General features: G+C 40.2%; 1 protein-coding gene across 2 annotated transcripts in view; it reads left to right on the top strand.

The window, feature by feature from the left end:
- The first annotated feature begins 1,048 nt into the window (after positions 1 to 1,048).
- igsf11 (immunoglobulin superfamily member 11) overlaps positions 1,049 to 26,717 on the top strand; it is an 82,943-nt gene continuing 57,274 nt past the window's right edge. The window contains exons 1-2 of one of the 2 annotated variants that reach the window (XM_086036728.1): positions 1,049 to 1,569; positions 26,159 to 26,188. In XM_086036728.1, coding sequence (XP_085892854.1) covers positions 1,509 to 1,569; positions 26,159 to 26,188 — 91 coding nt within the window. In that variant the 5' untranslated portion in view covers positions 1,049 to 1,508. The remainder of the gene's footprint in view (positions 1,570 to 26,158; positions 26,189 to 26,717) is intronic. The other variant, XM_086036729.1, reaches the window with a different exon arrangement.

The raw sequence follows: 26,717 nt of genomic DNA, 5'->3' as shown, positions 1-26,717 counted from the left end.
AAAAAAAAAATCTGACAGTACAAAACTAAATTGAGCACTATGTAAGGGTGGGATTTTTGGACATATAGCTACAGATAGGGGGGAAAAGCGAGAAAGCTATACTGCTGGTGAATGTAAATACTGTATGAAGCAGTCGTGTTAACCACATTTTCATCGCAGGACATGCAGGTTATTTGCCCTCACTCATGACTGACACCATCTAAATGTGCTTCGACATCTCATACATAATTTCCCCTGCATTTCCCCTCTCATTTTTACCAACACACTGATAGCTTGTTTTAAAATCAAAGGTCAGTTAAAATAAATCAAATAATGATTTTTTAAAAAAGGACTTGCTAACACAAAAATACCTTAATCTTTTTTCAACAAATGAAATGGTATTTAAAATAAACGTGTGTGTGTTGGGGATTTACTTTTTAGTTTTGCAATTACAATTATAATTATAAGAAAGTAGACATTTGCTATTGGCTCGCATCATTTCCAGCCTTTCGTAGGCCACATAAAAAGTCGGCCAGAGTTGGGTCCCTAGGCCTTGAAGTTGATAGTCGTTTTACAAAGGATATAGTCACAATGTGTTTTATCCATCCAGATTCTTTTGCTTTACAGTGAAGTTACAGTAGTTTCCAAAATGTGTCGATCAATGAAGGCACCACAAGGGGACGCAGGTACTTTTCCCTCCTTCCTGGCGTCAGCGGTCTCCCAGCAACAGCCTGACTCAAGCTGCTTTCCAATCTTCTGCCACAGTGGTTCGTCAAGTGCACAGAAACATTCAAACAATGACAAGAAGTCAGACACATTACAAAGTAATGTACAAAAGAAAAACGCAAACTTGGTGCTTTTGATTTTGATATAATGTGAAAACAGAGTTAATAGATGAAGCGTATTAAATTGCAAACCTACTCGTGGAAGGTCACACTTTTCAAACGAGCAAAGCACCCTCTCCACAACCGATAACGTACGTCTTTTTTATTTTGAATGACTTTAACCGGAAGCTGAGATCCTTTCAAGTCGATTTTACTACCCGGTCTACTCAACCGCTGCAGATCAAGCGAGGAAGCATGGAGCGCCACAGGACGCGTTGGAGACATTCACCAAGGCGGCGGGGAAACGGTCAGATTGGGACCTGTTTCTAAATTACGTTCAGGCACTTAATAGAGGTTCGACTCGCTCCAACTTGGATATTCCGCCAATAAATCGGACTTTCAACAATAAATTGACGGGTTGGCGTAACAATTTCACAGAAGACTTGGACTGATCCGCTTACCAAACGGACGTTCATCGGGGGGGTGAGAAGCGCCGACACGGGAGTCAGCGGCCGGTGAACCGGACCGGACATGAATTGGGGGTCATTTTGGACCACGCGTGTGAACATTTCACTTTGTTTTGGGCTAACAAAGTGGCTGGTGCGCGCTGCGTAAAAACCCACTTGTTCCATGTCACATGCCATTACAAGGACGAGTTTTCCTCAAGAAAACTGAGCGGAGCACAGGACTGAACAGCGCGGAACAATGGTGAAGTTTCATAACTCGGACCTGTGGATAGCCTGGTTGGTCATTTTCTGCATGGAGGGTGAGTCTTATTGCAAAACTTGTCACCTTTTGTTGGCAGAGTGGTACTGGACGCAGCGGTAGTGCTATAATGACGGAGGAATAACTTAACGGTACACACACAACCTGCCTAGTCCGACAGTGTGGAAGAACTTTATTACAAAACATCAAAGAATCAAAGGGACAGTTACTTAAGAAATGGGCATGCAAAACAGTAGCAACACTATTTGATAGTACTTCCTGTAATAATAATAATGATTTTTTTTAATCACGTGGAGTAAGTAAGTAAGTAAATAAATAAAATAAATAAATAAATAAATACATAAATAAATAGCAAGGAATTGTGGCGTTGGGCGCGTGCCAGACCCATTTGAGCCCCCCGCCGCACTGTAACCTCTCTATCCCCCTTAATACTTATTTTACCCGGCAGTCAAATCCCCACATTTCCACCAAACTAAGCTAAAGCACCTATTTTAAATGACTTTTCTTCAGCATGCAAGCATCTCTGTCCACGGCACTTTTGACTGTGCACGATTTTATCCCATGTGCGCGCTCTCTCTCTCTCGGAAATACAGTAACGCCCCGTTTTCTTTCTTTCTTTCTCTCGCTCTCTTTCTCTGTCTCTCTCTCTCTCTCTCTCTCTCTCTCTCTCTCTCTCTCTCTCTCTCTGTCTCTCTCTCTCTCTCGCAACGCAACAGATACACAAACGTGGGCGAGTTTGTGTGATTTGAAGTAAACACTAGGGTGGGGTGGTTAGGCTGCGCTGGTAATCCACCCGATTAACAACAAACCCGCTGACTAGGCAGCACAACACGCTTGTGTGTGCATGTGACTGTGGCCTACACACATTTGTTGATTTACCTTAATTACTTCACTTGTCAAGGTACTGTCATTTTCTATCTGAATGGAAATAGTCTTGCAGTATCAAACACGACATCTTTAAAAAGAACGTAACGCTACTTACAGTATACTGTATCAGGGTACCCACTTGATTTTTTTTTAAACTTCCACTTGAACCTGCTTAAAATTACATAAATATAATAATATATATAAATATACACACATATATGAATAATCAATTTTAATATGATATGACAGCATAAGAAATTATTGTGATTGATTTTTTAATGTAATTCATGTACAAACTTATGTTTAAGTTGTTTTTGTACCCTTTGAATATTATACAAATTGTGATGGGATATCAATTATTAGCCATATGATTTATCCTTCGGAATCTCTGAGACCAAACAATCCGTTTAGGGATGCAGCTCCACTGATTTGTTTGTTATCATAAAGTATGGAGACAATAAACACGAGGTCTTGATAACAATCAAACGTTTGGTGCAAATTGCTACGTTTTTTGTGACTTTAGAGTAATGATTTTTTTTTCTCTTCCAAGTCCAAAACATACATCTTCAGATTCAAGTTTGTACCTTGGTACCCATAAGGCTTTCATTGACCCCCTATTTCTATTAAACTAACTGGAAAAATATGCTTTAAAATTTCACACTCACACACACTCACAAACTGATGAAAACTTGGAGCTTTTGTCTTTTAACTGCTGCTGATCCCTACTGGAAGGATAACAGTCATTTTAGCCCCCAAATATAATAATCGGTCATACAAAAAGGCAAGTCACCTTTTTCTTAGAAAAAAGCAACACATGATGGTGCTTAGAGTGCTGACCAAGTCCCAACTCCCTGCCATCTTTTCCACTTCACCAGTTGTAGACACACACACACTCACGCACGCACGCAGTCTCACACAAGCAAGGCCTGTCAATTTGGACGGGACAGGTTTGGTGCTAGATTGAATTTAGTGGTGATTGTCGAAGTGTTCCACTTGGCTTGTTCACTTATTTAGCCGCTCACACATAGTAAACTTATTAGATTGGTTCAGTCTGGGCTATTGTGTAACAAAATGGTTCAGATTAAAAACACTACACTATTGCCATTTTTTCATCCTTTCTGTCCACCCGTGTCAGAATGCAAGTTTCCAAGGCCAGTGAGTGAAAATCAACACAAACTGTTTTGAGGGACATTTCCTCCTCTTCACTCTTCTTTTGTCTCAGTGGGGAGTCACAAGTGTGTCTAATAATAAATTTCAGTGTATTGATTGTCGTTGTATGTTTTGTCGTTGGCTGTGTGTACTGACCTCAATGCTTTGCATGTCACAATTTATCCGTAGATTGATCGCCTGATTATGTCAGCAGACATGGGATAGTTTGTCGTGTTATTTTGTGACCTTTACTTCAAATCAGTGGTAACGCTGCATTATGGGCAGAGTGTCGGCACTACCCCACAAATTCCAGCTAAATGTGTTGATTTTCCTTCTTTCTAATGCATACTGGACATTTATTTAATACAGACAAGTGAATAAACTAATTGTATACGTCAACTTCATGTTAACGTTCGCAAGCCAAGCAATGATTGATCGTTACCTGAGCCCTGAGCAACTTTGATATTATTTTCAGTCGACAGCAAATGTGCAAACTTTGGTACCGGTTAAGTCCGTTCTCGATTCTGTTTGGCTGATTCGGACCGACTGGGACCACGTGGGTCGTTTAAATATGCAGATGGGAATTTCGTGACAGTTAGGCGATGTCCAGCTCTGGTTACATCACATTTATCAATGAATAAGCTACTCCTTTTTAAAAAAATGAAATGTACAGTAAAGAAATAAATAAAAAAAAAAGAAATCCCATAACAGTGTGTTATCACCATGAGGAGAAGGTTCCAGGTATGCCTTTGGTAATTTTTCTTTTCATAAAAACTGAACGTGGGTCCCACAGACCCGACACCATACAAGGGTTAACTATTAGTTTAATACAATACATGCGTGAGGGAGGCACTGTGGCTGAGAAGTATGTACTGTTTATTTCAGCCGTGTCAATTTTTACTGCTGCATTCCTCAGGTGGTAATTGCAACTGCCTGTGGTGCTGAAAGGTGCCACTATCAGAAATACTGATGCTACCTGCATGTGGAAATAAATGCAGTCTAACAAAGTAATGATTTGTGATATTAGAAGAATAACTGAAGTCTGATTACTTGACTTGAAAAAGTAGGTACGTGACAAGAAAATTAAAATCTTTTTTCCAGCGAGACCAATGTCACAGGAAAGAGCTGGATCAAACGGCGGAAACAAGTCAGCTGTCACATACCTAGAAAAAGTACCGCCTTAGATTTGTTTTTCTAAAATGTGCACATTTGGAGTAACGCGTCACATAGTAACGCGTTCCCGGCATCACTGCTGAAGTCTCCTTTAAATATTTGACAATTATGTGTTGTTTGCAGCCTTTCCAAAACAAAAAAAACAGTGGCGGCTCTATGCTCTTAAACTGATTGGTTCAGCTACTGTCACAATGAACCCCTCATGGCGATATCAGCACAGAGCTGCTCTGTGAGTGTACCCAGGCTTAATGTTTCACCCAGAACAACCCTGAAGGGGTGTGGGCAGAGCCAACATTGAGCTTCAATCAACTGAGCACAATACATTAAAAGTGGTGGCTTCGAACTTTTCAACTACTATTTATAAGTCCCACATCGGACGGTGTATTTTTAATATTCCCCAAAATGTTCCCATTATCCAACTGCTCACATGACATTGGCCGTCTGTTTATACAACAACTCAGGGTGTTTGTCGAGCTGTTTGGCATTCAAGGCGTGCATACTGACATCAAGCTGAATTGGCACTTTCTTTGTGAACTTTATAACCTTTGAAAGTTTGAAAAGACACATCTCGCCTGGTCACTTTTGATCAATGAGTCACTCAAACGATACTAAATACTGCCTCTGTAATCATCCAACTGGATGCGGTTCGTGACGACCACTCTGATAGACAAAAATCCACTTCTGTCAGTGATTAGTCCGTCATTTTTAAAACGTGTCCCGTCTTTCGTCGGTCGTCTGTAAATCGGGCATCCGTTAAGTGATGGACTGATGGGCCGGTCCGTCAGTCTGATGGAATGCCCACCTGATAAACGGTGCATTAAAAAAGCATATGGATGAACCTGGTTGAACAGCATTGGTGACATGTTAAGGACTTGATGGACCAATCCGACGTTTGCCATCGGGAAGCGTCGGGGTGTCGAATTGCGCCATCTGATTGATGTAGCGAACACCGTGGTAACATCTGATCCCGTCGGGAAGCGTCTGGCGGGCGTTTCAGCATGTTCAATCGGCGTCATGGACATTGGTCACTGATTGGCTGTGAGCTAACGAATCAGCACACAAAGCAAGAATAGGAAGTGACGAATGCGGATAAACAGTAAGTGATGGAAAGCCTTGAGAATTTATAAGTGGTGCACGATACTGTGTCCAGAGCGTGAGGGTTTGCTTCTGTGTGAGTGTGTGAGTTCATCGTGAATGTGTGAGTTCATCGTGAATGTGTGAGTTCATCGTGAATGAAAAATATAGCCGAATGCATTCTTTATGTTTTTATATTCTGCCCCAATAGCTTTCCGGTTGGCTTTTTCTAACCATGAGGAATAGTGACTACCCCGCCAATGGTATTGGTGATAATGATATTATCATTTTTTTTCCAGCGTGGCCCGACGTCAGAGGGGGTAGGCATCGGTCACAGTTGTCCGACATCGGATTGGTCTGGCTAGGCCTTTTGTGTGACAAACTTTCAACTGTCAAAATAATACTGCTGTCCAGCGAGTTATTTTTACTACTACTGAGAAGTCATGAAGAACCCAACGTGTTAAATGTTTAGTCGTCTTATATGGTTAGCGTACATACTTTGAGTCAATTAAACGATGTTCCGTATCAGTATCAGACTAATATTAAAGGATCTGTACTGGAGTGATTTTCGATGTAAGACTTTGTCCGATAGGTTGGAACTATACCGGAATTCAATTTCGGATCACTTTGTAATATTGTCATTGACTAGCCTACCGTAAATCACAAATCGAGCAGGGTCAAAAAGGCCATTGCAGTGGATTAATATCAGATGAAACCAATGAAGACTGTTAAGAGTAAGAAGTTTAAATGCTAACTTTTTAAGTGCAAGTGAGACTAGAGAAGCAGAACTTTGAGAAGTGACAAGCTGCATGCACATTCTTACACCATCCCTTTTTCTGTGGAAGAAAAAAAAAAACCCAAGACACATTCTTCCAAAGGATCCAACTTACAAGGTGCCTCTAACTGAGTAAATCCTGCTAAAGCTGAATTCATGTGATAAATAAATCCTCTTTGTGTCAGTTTTATCTGATAAGCAGCATTTTTCCACCGCTCTTTGCGCCTGCTGCTAAAAAGGAGCAGCTGGAACATGAGTGTTGGACAGATGGAACTTTCCACCTCGATTATTTTTCTCACTAAAAATAGGCTGTCAAAAAATTAAAAGACCCCTGGGACCGTTGGCAAAGTGCGCGTTCGTGTGTGCATGTACGTATGTTTCGAGCGACAGAGGCATGGGGAACTTCAGACGACATGGTCCTCGGATGACGGCGGCAGCGGCAGTCCCGGGAGTGTGAATGAATAAATGATGGGTAGATATCTGGAGGAGAGAGAGAGCGCAGCAGTCGCACCGTCATGCAGCCTCTTAAGCACATATGAAACCAGGCCCTAAAGGCTGCTCTGCAGTTGGCCAAGCATCTGGGGCAAACATCTGACGTGGTCAATAAGATTTGGGGGAATTTGAGGTTTTGACTTGGTTGTTCCTTTTGTTCAGTGTGTCACATGAGAAAGTCATGAGCATGCAGGTGAACATATTTTGAATGAGTTTGACATTATTGGTTAAGGAGATAGGGAGTGACCCAATAGCATCTCAACGCGATTTTGTTTTGAAACAGATTCATGCTTGTTGCTGCTTAAAAGAGAAAAAATAAATAAATCTGAGGACGACTATTTGTTGTGTGTGGCAAGAATCTGCAACCCGCGACATCATCACTCTATAACCCAAGTCTGAAAAAAACCCCGATCATTTTCGCAATCCCGCAGGCGCAGAATCACTTTGCATTCAGATGAGATAGTCTTAGATTGATGCTGCTTATCAGTTGAGTGTGCATGTGTGCTCCGCTGTCATAAATATTTAGAGCCATCTCTCATGTCGTTCACACCTTGCTGGTTCTGAGGCTTTGACAGGATCTTTGCAGATGGGCCCTCAACATCACATCAGTGACTCAAGGGACATTTTGGCCTGTATGGTGCCTAGGTGGGTTAGTTATAAGCATTTTTCTTTTAACTCTCTCTTACTGTTTGCTTCAAAAGCAAAATGAACGTTTCAATCCTGACATTTTTCTGTCCAAAGAATCAAACGTGATGAACAGTGTGGCTTTAACGCATTCATTGTCATCTCATTTATTGGGGTCCATTTTATTTTCACACACATGACAGACTATATTTGGACATTACACCCTTTATTAATGCCGTGCGGAGTCAGTTTCTGTCTGTTGATCTCGAAATTACCAGAGGTGGTCATTTGTCTATGCTTTAGTCCGTCTTCGCGTTCCCGCCTATATTTCAGACCCGCCCGGTCAGTCCAAGTCAGTCAAACGGCATCGAGAATAGACTTTAACAGTAACACGTCACAGGCAGGTGCCCCATTCCTGACACACATCCAAACAAAAAAAATAAAACAAAAAAACTGTTCTATATACCTTCCAGTCCCACAGATGCAATGACATGCGGCTCATTTCACTGATCAGTGATCATGAAGCTTCATGAAGCACTTGTGATCATTTTAGACTCCTCTGTTTTTAAAGATTCGGTGGAAATATAATAAATATCCCTTGTACTTGCCTTTATCTTTAAACCAAGAGCACCATCTAGAGGAGTAAAATAAGCACAAGTGCTTCATGAAGCTTCATTTTCCCATCGCTACCGATCACCATGCAGTGCGTGTGTGTCTGTTGTTTTTAATTCATATTTTTTCTTCATTTGGCGGCGCGTCTGCTTGTGAGGTGAAAATTATGTTCTCGACGCCGATTGGCTGTGTCCGACGAGGGACGGACTGAGACCATGTGGGTCGGCCGGAAATACCGCCCAGAAGTTATAGACGGATAGACGATGCCCAGCTCTGGATATTACCAATAATAGTTGCAGTGTTTTTCATTGTAAGCCTTTATGAGCTCAGATCAATGATGAAGGAAATGCTTCTGTGCACACATGAAACCCACGAGTGTGTGCTAACAGATTGTCTGTGTCCCTCAGTCCACATGTATTCCCCCGGCAACTAAATTACAGTTGATCCCAAAGGATCACGAGGTTCCTGGACTGTATTGACTGGTTCCAGTGATTAGTTGACTGGGTAGCATAATGCTCTTCAACAGAGCTATAAAAAATTTTAAAGACAAAGACATAACTATTAAAGTCAGTTGGTGAAAAAAATAATAAAAAAAAGATGAGGCATTCTAAAACTAAATCATTTGCTGTTTTTTGTGAATGCATTGTTATACATTTCAACCTACTAAGATGTAATTGTGATTTGAATTAATTTGAAAATAGGTTACATAATAATCACAAGACTGCCAGTGTCAGCCACATCCCAAAAAACGGATGTTTTGTGTTTGAAGATAAAAACAAAACCAGGACAATCCTTTCCAACTGGTTAGACAATAGTTGTATAATTAATCTTTCCAATTGCATGTAAGGTGCAAAGCAGGCTTTTTATTGAGACGATTGCTCACTTGAGTTGTGTGCCAGTACATTTGAATGATCTATAACCGTACTAGTCATTCATCAGTAAGTCGATGTTCAATAACAACAGCTTTTATGTTTCGGAACAGCGGACCACATGCTGTATACACTAAGTATATTTCAAACTCTATTCCCCAGATTACCGCAGCTCTGCATCACTAATTTGAAATGGATTGTTCATTGATCTACGCAATGACTAAATGACCTCATGGCGCTTGATGAACCCCATTGTGTGGGGCGATAACGCATATGTTGTGACCTCCACTATAGGAACGTGTTCTCATCGGCAGTGAAGACGACATCATAGACAGTAGTAGTTTATCATTGTTTAGTCCAGATATTTCCCCCAGATGAATGCCTTCTGTCTTAGTATTGCCGGTAGTATATATGAAGCAAAAGAAAACGCAGGTTAAATAATCACGTATTTAGCTTCATTGTTTCATTGTAAAAGTAAACAATGGCAGTTTTCATCAACGACGCAGAATGGACATGAACTGCAGGAGCCCCCATCGGTCAGATCCGCTGTACAACATCCGCATTATGTCCAATTGATTCTATTTGTGAACGGAGCAGGCCATTGTCTGGAGAATTTACAGCGAGTGGTATTATTGATGACGTCTTTATTATTTGACTCATGTGGAAGTGTTCAATACGAGCATCCAGGGGAGAATAAAGAGTTATTTATAGAAACATGCACAGACATACGTGCACAAGCTTCAAGGTAGTCAACATGAGTCTATAATGCAGAGTACAAATGGAACCGCCAATGTGGAATAAACATTTTTGACTGGCAAATATGTTTGAATGTATTTGAAAATACAGTGGAACCTCGAGTTATGAACAATTCTTTTTATGAACTTTTCAAGTTATACACAAAAGTTTGGTCGAAAATATGCCTCTATTTACATTTTTTTTTTTTTTAATGTGAGCCGTCTCAGCGTGAATCAGCAGCGGGTTCAGTGCTTTGCTTCTCGCACTATTTAATCATCATTGGCTCAGTGCTTAACTCATTGTGATTTTTTCTTTTTTTTTTTTTTTACTCTTATTTAGACCTCAGAATGTTTTAAACGGTACAGTTGGCTGTAAATGTCCCACACACGCGACAGCAGATTGACAGAAAGCTGTCAGTGGCCACTGAGATTTCTGATTAACATAGCAAAAATGTTTGACTGTTTGTATGGTATGATTGAACAGTATTTATTGTATTGGAGTGTCTCTTAAATTAAGAAAAAAAAACAACACAAAACTTGATGTCTTCTCTGTGCACTGTGTAATTGGAGGTTTAGCCTAAACGCACACTTCTACAAATAACAATTCAAAACAGCAGCTGCTTTAACGTCATTAACGTGGCAAAAAAGACACGTTTACCTGAATTGTTTTTTTGTGTAAGAACAACAAAAAACAGTGTAAAAATAACAAAAAACACTTACAAAGAGACAAATGGAAAAGCATCTGAATAAGATTGTTATGTTATTTTGGATGGAGATTCTTTGCAACAGAGGAACTGTTGTCCTTCTCCCCTCCTCACTTTAAGTCCTAAAGTTAAGGCACAACAAGCACTTGTTTGTTTAGCATGTTATTTCTTAATTGTCAAGCGTGAAGTGTGTGGTTTGTATGATGGGTCATTGGACGCTGTTTTGCAACACCTCAATTAATCCCTTGTCTTCAACTATGTTGATCGGCCTGCAGTTCAATGCTATTCGCTTTGCATATATGTATATATATATATATATATATATATATATATTCACTCTGCTGCGGCAATGAAATATTTTGAGACAGGCTGTCTTTTGTAACCCAAGTTATCCAAACCTCCGATTCCATTCTGAATGAATGGACAAGGATGCACATGCACACCAATATCTACCTCATTGCCAGGGGGGGCAATACTGTGGTTCAACTAGTATAGAGGGCATTGATCACAGACAAGATAGAATTGTGTCAAAACACAAACATAGACACAGGGTCCCATTATCTCAGAGGACAACAGTGGCATAAAGGTCACGCGACAGGAATTGAGCATTAGGATGATCCTGTAAAAAGGCTACTGTATGTGATGTTTCACACAGCTTTTCTGTATTTTCCTACAGAAAATGATTGCGGTATCTGGGCTGTCACCCTTGGTATGAAATGTTCTGCTGCTCACTAACCTTTCTCTTTGATTGTTGGGAGCATGCACACTTTGGCGTGATTGGAGGAGAGGCTGAGGTACATGCAGCATGGGGCAATCAGATAGATGTGATTGTAGGAGCGATTTGAAATCCAACCTGTTTTCAGCTGGTGCTGGGAGGGAGATATTGATATGGCCAAATCTCGATTTAGATTTAATGCTGCATATATATATATATATATATATATATATATATATATATATATATATATATATATATATATATATATATATATATATATATATATATGACATGAGGCTAACCCCAACTCATACCCTTTTGAGATTTTGCCCGGCGGGTGTCAGTCGCGTTTTTTTCTTGCATCATCACAACATCTTGTTTCGGAGATAGAGGTCTTATGATCAAAGTGTGACACAGAAATGTATCAGCAACAAAAATCAAGGGTTGAAGTCGACTGGTGAATTTTCAATGTTGCGTCAGAGGTGGAGCAGTTGCATTGTAAAGTTTGATACAAGGGACTCACTGTACTGTGCTTCGTGATTCAAAAAATTGCCGCTTATCTTCCGACGTCACCATGTTTATGAGGCAACCTGCAGTAGCTGTTAATACGCACACGCGAATAAATCCCAGATGTTCTGTTGGAATGTTTTGTAGGTCTGTAGTCCATAAGCCCAATTAGCAATTTACAAAACAACTACTTACTCAATGCATGTTCGTTTTATCTTTCAAGAAGGTATCCAACGTAAATAAAGACTCACACCAGTCGCTTGAATTTTCTCGTCAGATTTCTTTACCATCTCTGAAGTTCAGGAATCATACAATAATCAGATCTGGGCAGCTTTTCCATCCTCGCGAATGTTCTCACCCGAGACGGGCGAGGGCAGAAAAGGGGCGCGGTCTAACATGCAGCCCTCACATTTATAAACTCTTCAAAATCTAAACATAATGTGGGTTGGTCTCCTCCCTGGTTGGCCCTGCCTTTGGGGCTGATCTTCACCAGCTGGTCCCGTGCTCAGATCAGAGCACGCTGACTTCGAGACTTTGAACTGATTATGCGATGTGTGATTCCCAATTTGGTTTTTGGTTAACCTGTTGGCTAATATAAAGCCATTCATATAGATTCAGATCCTTCAGAAGCCGACATAATTTACAATTGAATAATTTGAAAAAAATTGAATACAAAACGCACACCTCCCTCTTTCGGCCTCAGCCATTCATATAGATTCAGATCCTTCACTACTTTTACGCCTATAACGCGCCAATTTACAGAGATCGCACTCTGATGTCTATTTTTAATGCTATAGTAACTCAGAGAAAACGAATTATGTCTTTACAATTGTAGATCTTCACTGAACTTTAATAGGTTCTTCCTTGACATATGCTGACTCCTCACAACATTTAATTATTAATTTATTAAACAGATTACTGTAATCCATGTAACTGTCTGTACCACTTACCACACACACACACGCAAATACATGCACATTTGTCAAACAAACCATTTAGCCACCATCTATTCATCCATCCATCCATCTATTATCAATTGGGGTAATTACCCAGAGACGATTAAATTGTTACTGTCTGCGCACCATGAAAACTGTAATTATGGCCAAGCGTGTGCAATTCCACTCTGCTCTCACTTCCATTGTTATGTGATGACACAAAGCATGTGAGGATGATAGAGCACGGTGGCTTATAGAATATTGATGGACAGAAAGTATGAGCGTGAAGAGCGCAGAGAGAAGGGTGGGAAGTGTTCTCACGGGGCCTGCGAGACTCGTATAAACATATCTCATAATCAATAACACAACATCAGACCATCCATCTTTTCTGGCCCCGTAAACAGTTGACATTTGCCTTTTATTGAAGCTGTGAGATGAAACACAGTGTTTTAATGATGACATACAATGATCAATGACACCATTGTACTCGGGAGGGGCTGTTTTATTAACACGGGCCTTTGTCCCGTTCCAGAGCAATTTCTTTGTATTTAGAAGATGATTTGGGAATGGAATGTGGGTCCCGGATGGCTGCATAGGACATGCTCCTTCTACTTTGCCGATTATTGTAAAGCACAATTGTGGGGGAGCGGTGGGGATTTTGGAATAGATTAGACGTCAAAGTAAAGCTCTCCGAAGTGGCTTTGCTTCTTTGCATCGGCATAATAAAATGCATGAAAGAAAATAATATCATGAAAATAGTAGGAATGTTGGACACACAACCTAATGAAACGGAATTGTGAGGAAACCATGTCATTTGTGCGCCGCCACCAACATGTTCACAGCGAATTTTCTGCACGTGTTCCCTCCGTTACCGTATTTTCTGATGTTGACTACAAACTGCTGTCGTTCATCATATTGCTCATTCGATAAGAAGTTGATAGTCTGGCCGTTAAAAAATATGTCCAAAATATGCATATCTGATGAAAATTTGTAACGTTTGCAGCAGCAAATAACGTGGCTTTATGGATTTAAGGCTTGGTGTGGACTCACTATTTCACTGGAATACTTTGTTTGGACCCTTGTTGACGTAATAGGACCATTTTTGATGGATTATTGGAAATGTATGAGACTGAAATGGTGAGTTATGTATTGTTGTGTGTTTGCGAGTGTCTGACTTAAGTGCTCACTGAGCTTGCGGATATGATTGTATCTTACAATGTTGGGCATTATCCAAATCTCTAGGAACTCCGTTTTTAACGGTGTATCACATGCCGGGCAGGTTTCCAGGTAGTGACTTAAATCCCCCGGCTAGTAACTGCGAGACGCTGGAACACCCAGCACCGTTGGCCTCTTAATGAGGACAATTTTATCTTCTTAAACAAGCGATTGAATGAGCGGAATGATGTGGGAGACCAGAAAGCTTGGGAAACTTGAGGATGATACAGTTGGCTCAATTGGTTGGATACAAGCGAGCATGTAGAAAACAGATAAACATTCACCCCTGCTTATCTGTTTGGTGTGTGTCTGTATTCCCAATAGCACTACATCTGGCGATCGGCATAGCTTCCTCCAAGCTTACACTTACTCAATTTTCCCACTCGCTCTTCACAAGGAGAAGAAGTAAGAGGAGAAGCCGAATAGTTGATTTACTGTTTTCTCTTATAATTTCCTTTTCCAACCCTGGCATCATTCTTTTCCTAAATTGCGTGGATATAAATCACAATAATGGCTCTTTGCACTTCATTTGCACCGCATTTCTCCCCCCTGCCCGGTCGAGACTCAGGTGGATATGAATATTAATAGAAACCACCGTGTATGACGTCAGTTAAAATTCACACATCTTGAATCTCAAAAGGGGTTTTGTGTTAGTTCGAATAATCACTCTCGATGCTTAATCATGCAGTGATGTTAAGGAGGAACAATTTGCTCCTTTTGCCTTTCGTCATGCTGGTATTTCCTTTCTTTATCTCTCCAGCTGTGTTTTTACCCCGCCGTTCTGTTGCTAACCTGCCCGCTTCCCCCTCTGCTCTCCAATCTCAGACACTCATTCATTCTCTCCGATTTCTCTCTGTGACTAATGCATTGCCTTGTGTTTCATTTTCTCTTTTATTGAAAAAGGCCTCCATTCTCTGCCTGAAAGCTTTGTGGGGTCCTAAATGCTAAATGGCAGTCTGTCTCTGCCAGGCGCCCGCTTAGAGCTGGTCTCCTTGGTGATGAGACCGATCAGGCGGTTCTGTAGCAGACAGTGAGCAGTCTGTGTTTGTGGGTGTGTGCGTTTCAATTACTGTATGGCAGCGCGTTTGACTTATATACACGTTCATATACTTTAGGGAGGACAAGGTGCTATGCCGTCACGTATTCGCTCGCAATCATTAGCATTTGAATGCATTATGTTTCGTGTCAGCAGGTCCCTGCCAAACAAGCAGGCCTTGTTCTCTCTGCCAGAGACTTGAGCGGGCAGCAGCGGCCAGGGCCCAATGTGGTATTGCTCTACATTGGCACAATTCACACCAAGTTAAACTCTGCAGACACCGCTGTTGGCCTCTTAAGAATTCTGTCCATCTGCACTGGCATTCCAACAAGAATCAGATTCTCACAAATGGAAATGAGTGACTTCATGCTTGACTCTTGTTATAGAGCAAGATTAATCAAGTACAACATGATCAGAAATACAAGTGTCAGTTCTTAAGGAACGTCCAGGTTTTTTTTTTTTTTTACAACTTTTTTACAACAACTTTTGAACTACAAATCTGCGTGATATTTGACAAACAACTCTGCTGGCAACAATTAGCCAACTTTCACTTGTAAATTGGCCATTACCTGCCAAAGCAGCAGGGAGTATTGCGATGTGACATAGGAAAATGTAAAGCAGAAAAGTCAAATGACAGGCTTCTGGGCATTCTAGTTTAAGTGACACCTTCAGATTGCGTTGAAAGGGCATTTTGCAGTGTTAAAACTGCTAGCAAGATATAAATGTAGCCTCACTTCACTATTTTCTCCCCACTTGAATCTCTGATTAAAGTCACACCTAGGGCTGTGCAATTAATCGAAAATCAATTACAATTACGATTATTACACTCCACGATTACAAAATTGTCATAATCGTAAAAAAACACGATTAATATGCATTCACATCCAACTCACTATGTTTGTTTACACAAGGAAATCATACTTGAATTTATATATTTGTACCTTTTTTTAAAATTCATAATAACTCATTTTATTAATTTTGTTTGGTCCAAAAAGAACTTATATAATTCTAGTTTCAAAGAAACGTATTTGTCTTTATATTTTTTTTACCTTTAAACATTTTCTTGGTTTGTACCAAAAAAAAAGATAACTTGAATAATTGTAATTTCAATTATTATCAAAATTATCGTGATTCATATTTTTATCATAATCGAGCAGCCCTAGTCACATCCCTCACTACTATGTAGACAAGTGAATATCAATCATGGCCATTCATAGCGGCATATGATTATTAAATAGTCACAGAGGACTCATATCCACCTTCAACAAAATAGCCACGCTACATTTGCTACACTGGTAGCATGACTTTTTGTAATGGAGTGTTGCTATAAAACTAAGGGCCCTATTTTTTTTTTGCCAGCGCAAAGTGCAGTCTAACGACGCATGGGTGGACTTTTCTTCCTTTTGATATTTTCGTAGACGCACGCAGGTAGAAATGGGCATTTTGCGCCGTTGTGGGAATGAACAGAGTCGGCTTGATTCCCGGCCACGGCGACTTCTCACATTCTCTTTAAATTCAGCGCAGGAGAGGCGCATGGTCTACATGGCGAAAGCATAAGAGACTCGCTGGAGAACATGCAGGAGATCGGTGCCCTTTAAATGCAAATCAGCACTCAAACCTGTTGATTGCTGAGAAACTGCATTCTTAATTAGTTCCTCCTTGCTGAAAATTACTTGGATTATTTATGTAGAGCTATGGGTGGTATGTTCATCCTTGCACTTCTTCTCAAATATAACTTTGTTAAAAATGTCGTATTTGATCTTATATTGCACATGAGTAGTGAATGCATTATTCACATGGGCTTTTAAATTATGGCTGGAAAGGCATTTACTTGTTCATCATCTAAGTAGATATGTTCTTATGATAAGTGCAGTACGCGAGGACATTAACTGAGATTTACTGTATATGAGAGCTGCGTGGCTACAGAGAATTTTGTCTAAATGTACATCTGCTGTGTGGTACGGCAACAACAAGATGTTTACATTACTGGAGTCATTTAGCCCAATGTGACTTAATATCATATAAAACTACATTGAGGTGTAACAAAGTATTTATGTCAATGTTCAATTTCACTGGCATTTCTGTTGGAATACTGAACTCTGAGTCAGAGACAGCAAAATGATACAATAATGTTGAACATCCTGTAGGCTTATTCTCTGTACATTTGGTTCGTATGAGAGTATCAGTGTAACGCAGACTATTAAAATGCTCCTCAATATAACATGATACAACATAAGTCACATGCTGATTTCAAAAGATGATCTAAAGACCACCTAACGATAAAAAAAAAAATGAAAATGCTCTCAACTGTACCACCTACAATATCAGGTGGCCTTTGCCCTCAACATCATCATCATGATGTCAACTCATTCTATTTTACAAGCTCCCTACATCAGAGTTGTTTTTTTAGATGCTCTTGAGCTGTTGATCAAGGTGACAGAGACTAATACTTTGATACACAGCTAACGTGGAAGAGGTCAGCCATGTGCTTGTAGCACTCATCTCACGGGGACCAATTTAGAGCACCTAATAGTATGACTGCCAACGCTACCGCACGCTGGGGTTCGTATTTTAAGCATGCGTTATGTATGTGTGTGTGGGATCTGGTTTAGGTATGTGTTTTTGCTTGACTTAATAAATATCATGCAGTATCACTTCATATAGGAGAAATGCAGAAAGTATAAATAAACATTCTGTCATGCATAGTGTAAGACCATACGTGAGTCGAAAATCACCACAAGTTTCAGCTCATGGTGCGATCCAGGTTAGGGGTGGATCCCATTTAGAAATCAGTGATACATACAGTATCATAAGCAAGGTATATAATACGTACTATAAGTCGGGGGTGAAGTGGTTTAATCATGTGCAATTTTCCCACCATGGCTCAGCAAAGTGCTCGTTGATAAGAGGAGATCCAGACAAATGCTACACAAAGCGGTGGGTGGGCGGCGGTTCTTTTTAAGATAACCTGGGAATGTTATTTGATCCTCATTCATTACTCAATATGTTTTCTAGTCAGAGCTCATCGAATGGGCAAAATAGAGGAATACAGTACATGAGTAGCTTTCAAATATACGTCACAACTAAAAAAATGCACATTAAAATACAATACAACAGTTGGTAATTTTTCTATTGAAACGACTGCCCCTCAAGTACTGAAGGAACAACAAAATGATATTTAAAAACTGGAAAACAAATGAAATGACCGTGACTGTTATTGACTACTATTTAACGGCAGCGAATGCTCTGCTATTTGCACCATACTGATGGCTTCAGTTGTGACGTTGGGTGTTCCAATCCGGGCGTCAGCTTTTCTTTTTGTTTCCGCCGTTTTCATGTTGTCCGCCGTGCTTGTCTACAGTGCCCCAGCTTCCTCGCACATTCCAATTACATGCATGTTAGGTCCATTAAATACTTGAAATTATCCTTCGGTGTGAAAATCAGTGTGCCTGGTTACCTGTCGGCATGTGCGCTGCGATTGCCTGGTGACTAATATTGGTTGGGATGGACCCCAGCTCACCTGTGTCCCTTGTGAGATAGAAAATAGATGGAGAGATGATTATGTATTATGACCTCTTTCTCTCTGTAGCTGTTTGGCTAGCATGGGTCAAAGTGGAAAGTTATCTGATTGAGTGATTTCTTTTTTTTCAGCTGGATATTCTTTAAAGTGGAAGTCAACCCAAACATCGTTTCTTCAAGAATATGTTCTATGCAGGCCCACTTTTTGAAACAAGGCATTCTGATAAATATTGCGTTTGTAGAATAAGAGGTAATCCACCTGTTTTCAGCCATCTCGGGGGGCGGCCATTTTGTGACTTTGTTGACTGAAAATGACATCACAATTACTCAGGGCTCAGGTAACGACCAATCACGCCTGACCTGTTTTCTGAAGCTGAGCCATGATTGGTTATTACCTGAGCCCTGAGCATTTGTGATGTCATTTTCAGTCGACAGAAGTGACAAAATGGCCGCCCCTGAGATGGCTAAAAAGGGGTGGATTTTGCTGCTTAACTCATATTCATCAGAATGCTGTGTTTCAACTAGTGGGCCCACATCGAACATATTCTTGAAAAAATGGATTTCCTCGTTCAAGATGATTCTTTGCTACGACTCATTCATCACATATATCACACAGTTTTATATTTGTTTTTGAATTCTCTTTTTGTTTTTTAAAAATAAAACAAGCAATCTTAAATGAGTGACACTAACGTAACACTCCGAACCTGCCTCAGCCAGATCTGCTTTACCATTTCTCGTGAGCCAAAAAGCAGCCAAAAAATGACCTCATGATAAACAGCACGCCTCGCCGACAGGCATTGCTGTACTTTTATTTCACTGTGCCGGACTGAGGCACTCAAACAGCTCTTAGTTCCTTCACACTTACTTTGATTAAAGCATGACTAGTGATTAAAGGGCAGCAGTATGCTTGATAATGCATACCCCATGTTTGAGATTGTGTGCTAATAAAGTGTGACTCATTGATCATGCGCTTGTGAATGTGGCGTTGAATTATGTTTGCGAGCTTTTGCTTCATTTTAATGTTGTGCACGTGTGGTTTGTGGCTTGCTGCAGATAGTGTGTTAGCGCTTGCAGTATTTTGGCTTACTGGAGGTTGGCACCGGGAGTTGTAGGCTCACGGCCTCACATACTTGGTTAATTGACCTCAGGAGACAATTCTCTTGGTTATGATAATAAATGCCTGCCATTCATCATTATTTACCATTTGACTTAGATGTGATGTTCATTAGCATTGTATAATGGCTCATTCATTTATTAGTAAGACAATTGAACACATAATTGCCCATGTTTGAAACAAGACCTTCTCATATTAAAACATCAAGCAGCTGATGGACACCAGAAGCAAAAAAAAATGATAACATGTAAAACACTGTCCAGATGTCTAGAATTTTTCAAAGAAAACATCACGATGAGTTCCTACGGAAGAGGATTATGGCCAGTGAAGAAAGAAAAAAAGTTTGTCAGGATTCTCACTTTCATCTCAGAACTCTGAATTTATTCTCAGAATTGTCACTTCAAAGTCAAAATTCTCACTTTATTCTCATCCTGACTTTATTCTGATTGACTTTATTCTCAGAATTTCAGTCTAACTTTTAAGAATAATTAAAGTCAGAATTCTGACTTTAAAGGGAGAATTCTCTCTTTAATAATACAGTCGGAATTCTGAGATAAAAGTGAGAATCCTGCCAACCTTTTTTTTTTCTTCACTGGCCCTAATCCTTTTCTGTAGATCTCAGTAGTACATGGACCATGTCATTTACAAAATTTAACTTTGAATGGTCACACACACATCGATATTTTTGGAGGGAGCATCCGTATCCCCTAGACATTGATAGTCAGTGTTTTGCACCTGAACAGTACATTTGTTTATTCAGGTGCATATTAATTTTATATGCGCAATATTAAGAGGTCTGATCATCAAAAATTAATAGTCTTTGTGCTGTAATGTAGGCTAGGACCCATGAGGATTGTGAGCTGGAATGTGAAACAAAGTAATCATTACAAAAAACAAAAACAAAAAAAAACATAAATATAAGCATATTTTAACTCTGTCGTCACTATTGCACCCTTCCTGATAATGACTTGTAGTTCCATTGACAGAAAGTGTGAACGACGAAAAATAACCAATGTAATAATTTAAAGTCACGAAGGGCAGTTTTGTGTTTTCATTTGGTATGGGAATTCTCAAGGACATTGTGCGCGTGGGTGTGTGTGTGCATGTGTGCTATATGTGTCTTTGTTTGGATGTTACATCCGCCCGAGCAGGCTCACAGTCTCACTCAGAGGCATTCACACCTAAACAATCACACAAACTTCTAATGAAGCCTCTGCGAAACAAACAACTTGATTAAGACTCAAGAGAGGACGAGAATCAGGTGTGACCACCGCGGGTCATGAAACCATGTGTGAACGCATGCCAACGATGTGTTTAGAACATTGCGGTGCAATTTGTTTTAAGAAACACTCCACCCCCCGGGGGGGAGTGTATTCTTTTGGCTCGTTCCATCTCCAACTTTGCAGCTCACTACGCAGTCAGTGATTGTCCTTTTGCTGAAAAGTGTAGCTTTGCCTCTGGGAAGAACATTTCTGTTCTCCTTGAAGCTGCATTTCGTCTCCGTCCGCTGAGCCTTTCGTCTTTTTGAAGCAAAACAAAACACAGGCAACGCTGTGAGCTGTGAGGCAGAAAGAAACAGAATCAAACTGTATCATACACTCAGAAAAAAATGTAAAAAAAAACGGGAAAGTGCACTCAGTACTGTAGGTAAATGGAATTTTGGGCTAAGCAATCAACAAAGGATAATCATGTCTATTAGCCCATTATAGTGGGACAAGTAACAGAACCAATCAACCAATTAGGATCAGGGGAAGGCAATGAAAGCACACCGAGAAGTGGACTCTGAGCACTTAATTCCAAAGGAAATCAAGTGCAGATTCACTTAAAGGCTAGTGGCCAATTACTTGCATTTCATGTGACACACAGCCAATTATTTAATCATCAATACACTGTGCATGTGTTTCATAACGTGCTTATTTGTGTTGGTTGGGCAGAGGTGGACTTGTATGTTTTTTTTATTTGTATTCTGACGACGTCATGCTAGTCTAGCCGATCTGTCCGCTAATGCTATGCTATCTTTGGTACTATAGCGGGTCATAGTTTCGTCTATATTTGGATTAGGCCTGATTGCGGTCTGAAGATGGCAAATTCCATGCCTTGTTCGTCTTTTATGCTGCCATGATGCATATTCTATTATGCCAATTGAGAGCAAGGAAATTGTGTCACTTGTACCTAAAGCCACCTATTCTTCTTTATAAAAGCTACTGCATATACTAAATGGAAGATAACTTTTATTATCTTACGATTGGTAATATTTCCAGTTTTTTAATTGAATACCACGCAAAGAACCAGACACACAAGACCACAGACAAAAAAGGCATGCATGAAGAGATATTTGAGCGAAGGGGCACATAAATGGGATTGCATGAACTTAAATGATCACATGTAAGGAGATATTGAGCATGTTTTATTATTATTATTATTATTATTATTATTATTATTATTATCCATCCATTATCGATACCGCTTATCCTCACAAGGGTAGCGGGGCGTGCTGGAGCCTATCCCAGCTGTCTTCGGGCAGTAGGCAGGGGACACCCCGAACTGGTTGCCAGCCAATCGCAGGGCACACAGAGACAAACAAACATCCGCACTCACAATGACACCTCGGGGCAATTTAGAGTGTCCAATCAACTTACCATGCATGTTTTTGGAATGTGGGAGGAAACCGAAGTTCCCAGAGAAAACCCACGCAGGCACGGAGAGAACATGCAAACCCCACACAGGGAGGCCGGAGCCGGGATCGAACCCACGACCTCTGAACTCTGAGGTGGACGTGCTATCCAATCGACCACTGTGTTGCTCACAACACAAATGTTCATTATTATTATTATTATTATTATTATTATTATTATTATTATTATTATTATTATTATTATTATTATTATTATTATTATTATTATTATTATTATTTTCTTAAATAAAGTGAACCTGTTTTTTCTCCATCAAGTCCTTGAGGGAAATATGTGGTTACTGGCTCACCAGATATTTGATAACGTTGTTGGCGGGCATACAATGTTTTTTCAACATAGCTCTTGTTGGATTGCTTTAGCTGTCTGATAAAATATCAGACACATAAATATAATATTAAAGAAATATTTTTTGTTCTTATTTGTGTCTTTGGATTTTTTTTCTTTGGATGAATACAGATTTCCATTTATATTTGCACATAGTGGTGGTGGGATCTGCACTGTTTTGGGGGTTGGTAAGAGGTGGGGTGATACAGGAGTAGGTGTGAGTATGTTTATTTGCTGTCTTGATCACCATGGAAACTGGCATGAAGGAATGTCAGGAGCTTGGCAGTTGCAACCAATTTGAGTGGACTTAATGGGTCAAAATAGTCTGTAAAGTGCCTCTGAGGCTGCTAGATTATACCCAACCTGCATAATAGGGTTGACTTTTCGCACAACTGCTCTGTTTTACAAAAACAGAAAGTAAATGGTAAACGGGCTGTCTCTTGTATAGCGCTTTTCTACCTTTGGTACTCAGGGAGCTTTACACTGTACCTCAGAAAGGAGATGAATGGCACTCCCGAAGGAAGGTAAAGGCATGTTGCTCACAACACAAATGTTCATTTCGGCTGTGTTTTTTTTTTTTTACCTTGTTAACACTTACTTGATGAACTACAGTGCCAATCCTTATTTGAAAAGGCATGCGGGCATTCCGAGGTGAGTGCAAATGTCCAGTAATGAACCATCAATGCAGTTGTTGACGTCACCCATTTCCACTAATCTGTACCGTTCAGTTATGTTTGGCATGGTTAACATTATTTGTTTCTTTTGTGCTGTAACAGTTGTGAAGATTACCATATTAACTCATTACATATGGAACATTGGCAATTCCTTTACAGTATATGTGGTGCATGCCCTGTTTCACATTCTACTCCTATGAGCCTTTTCTCCAGCTGCCAGCTGGCAGACCTTTATAAATTGAGGTCAGGCGGGCATCAATGCTTAACCAATGGAGAAATGATTGCTCCACTTTGTATCTAACTGTAGAATACTTAGGCTGTTCGTAGCAGGTAGTGTGAGGAATCGACTAGTGATGGCAGCATGAACAGCAGGTTCAGCCAGGCAAAACGTCTGCCTCGCACCTCTGCCACGTAGCCACTCAGCCAGAAAATATGGAGGATGATTACTTGAGTCTACTGCGGCTTCTGAGTGACTTGTGATTTGTGAAGAGAATTCATTGAATCGCCATTTAAAACCGCTGTTTGGTTGAGTAACTCAACGAGGCATCAGTTGTGTGTGTCTGATAACGCCTAATGCAAATAACTACAGTTAGTTAAATGAGGGGAGCGCGGTGAATTAGTGCTTTGCATGTGTACCTAACAGTTCTGAGGTCCGGAGTTCGAGTCTTGGTGGCAGCCTTGCTGTGTGGCGTTTACTTGTTGTGTCCTTGCGTGGGGTTTCTCTGGCTTCCTTCCACATTTCAAATACATGCGTGTTAGGTTAATGTTCACAAATTGGAAATAAGCATGAGGTAGCGATGGACATATGAAGCTTCATGATGCACCTGTGATAACTTTTGACTCCTAAGTGGCACTCTTGGTTTAAAGATGCAGTTGAAATGTAATAAATTTCCAATTGCACTAGCCAAGAGCACCAGCTAGTAAAGGGTTAGGGTTATATATTTATATATAGATATCACAAGTGCTTCATAAAGCTTCATTATCCCATCACTAGCGTGAGCTTGTTACCCCGCCTCTCTCTCGCCTATAGACAGCCAGGATAGGCTCCAGCTCATTGGTGACCCTAATAAGGACAAGCAATATAGAAAACGGATTTGTTGACACTTAGATGAGGACTGGTCAGTTATTATGAAAAAGAGGCACGACTCTGTCCCAAAACACACTGGAGCTTTTGCCCATTTGCATGCCGAAACAGTGCTTTGTTTTTTTTTTCAGGGCAATTATATATACTGAATGGTTACCATTTATCCATTCATCCACAAATAGTGGGACATTTTTTAATTTTAAATATTTCAGTAAAACTTTTTTTTGTTTTATTCCATTTGTTTTCTGCGCAGTTATCTGTAAATTGGATTGTAATTGACACATTTATGAGTAGGGATGGGTTGCTTCAAGGTATTGAGGCCTCGCAAAGGCCGATACTAGTCACCAACCAGGCACTGGCGTAAGTATTATTTTCCAATAACTTCAACAACAGATTATACAATACTAATCTATACTGCTGTCACACACACTGGCGTGTCCAAATGTGATAGGTCAAATGGTTGATTGCTGGCAATTTTAATGACAGCTGCATTAATAATGATATTGGCAACTTGGTGTTCACAAATCAATAGTAGTGTATCCAGAGACTCTCTGATTGTATTGAGAGAGAGAGAGAGAGAAAGAAAGAAAGAAAGAAAGAAAAAAGAAGGATGGAAGGAAAGAAAGAAAGAAGGAAAGAAGGAAGGAAGAAAAGAAAGAAAGAAAGAAAGAAAGAAAGAAAGAAAGAAAGAAAGAAAGAGACCTTCTGAAAGGGACAGTGTCCGTTAATCCTAAAGTTATTAAACAATGGTTATTATGCAAAACATAGTGTATTGCAGTCAGAGTTCTGATGGTTGAAATAAAATTTGGCTAGGAAAATTAGATTTACGCACAATCATGGATAGGCATTCAGGCACAATAATTACTCTCTGCTGATTGCCAGGAAAGGATTTGATTAACTGTCCTCTGTCAGGACAGAAAACTTGTCAATAATGTACATAAGCACACAACTGTTTCCATCACTTCAGAGGACACTACATTGACTTTTTCATGGAAAGTCATTCTAAACATGAGTATAATACAGACATAATACAACAACAACAAAGTCAACCTTGTAGAAAGGTGTCCATTGGATAAACGCTAAGCTATATGCCGGTTACCATTGATTACTTTCATCTTATCCCTCGTTCTAAAATGTCAATATTTAGATTACGCGTACTTGCATTTTAACTGCCAGAAATGGACTCATTCTAGAAACATTCCTGACAACAACACAAGCAACAGCACTCAGGCTTGAATAATGAGCAATTACAAGCAACAAGAAACAAAAAAGTCGTGGGTGACATGGCTGAATAGGCAATTACAGAAGAGCAATGGTAAAGGCTGCTGACAGGATCCGAGCATGTGTGAGTTCTACAGGGCAGCAGTTCATGTTGTTGATGGCTCTGTAATTGACTCTCTCGCTCTCTCTCTCTGTCTCTCTCTCTCTCTCTCTGTCTCTCTCTCTCTCTCTCTCTCGCTCATGTTAATTTATATGCACATGCAGTATTCATTCACTGGTCTCCATCCTGTATTGCATACTGAGAGGTTGTTCTAATTTTGTATTCCTTCCATAATTAAGGCCCTCAAAACACAAATACAGCGCTTCACACGAAGCCCATATTAATGAAATAAATATTGATAAATGTAGACATCTCTGACCGTGGAAGTCAGAACTGCGCATTTTAATCACCGAATTTTGTATCGGCTCGCGACACGGAACATGTCAATCATACTATTTTATCCTCTCATTTTACAGGTTCGAGGTTTGACACGCTCACTGGGAAAGGTAAAACACACACACACACGGGCACACGCAAACACACAGTTTCATATATCGCCAATGTGTTGCATTCTTTGGTTTTCTGCTTTTGCATGTTGTCATTATGACAGTAGTGAACCCGCAGCTCATTTTGTGGCAGATTGACGCTACTGGTTTTTCGTCCGCGGCCTTCCCTCTGTAGGCCCAGAGTACTTTAGAACGTAATAATCCCCACCATCTGCTGTCTCTTTTCACTACGTTTAGTACGTGCTCACTAAATCCTTCTCTATGTCATTTACTATTTTCTCCTCCAGTTTCTCGTTTGCGATGCATACTTGTCTCATTGTAAGATCGTGGCCCTCAACTTTATACAACTCCTCCACTTTATACTACTCAATCTCAATCTGACAGCTCTCTTGTCCTTCTCTTCGACTCCTCCTCATAACTGTTTTTCTTCATGAGGCCCTTGTTGCTTTACTTCTAGCATTGTGTCACCAGACACATAGCTACATATCCATTTTTACCTTGTTTATATTCGTAAACACACACAAACATT

Source organism: Filicampus tigris, chromosome 7 (genome assembly GCF_054856515.1).
Source record: "Filicampus tigris isolate MCC_2025a chromosome 7, RoL_Ftig_1.0, whole genome shotgun sequence".
In the NCBI taxonomy this organism is placed as follows: Eukaryota; Metazoa; Chordata; class Actinopteri; order Syngnathiformes; family Syngnathidae; genus Filicampus; species Filicampus tigris.
Note: the sequence above shows the minus strand (reverse complement) of the source record. Positions and strands in the feature narration are given on the sequence as shown.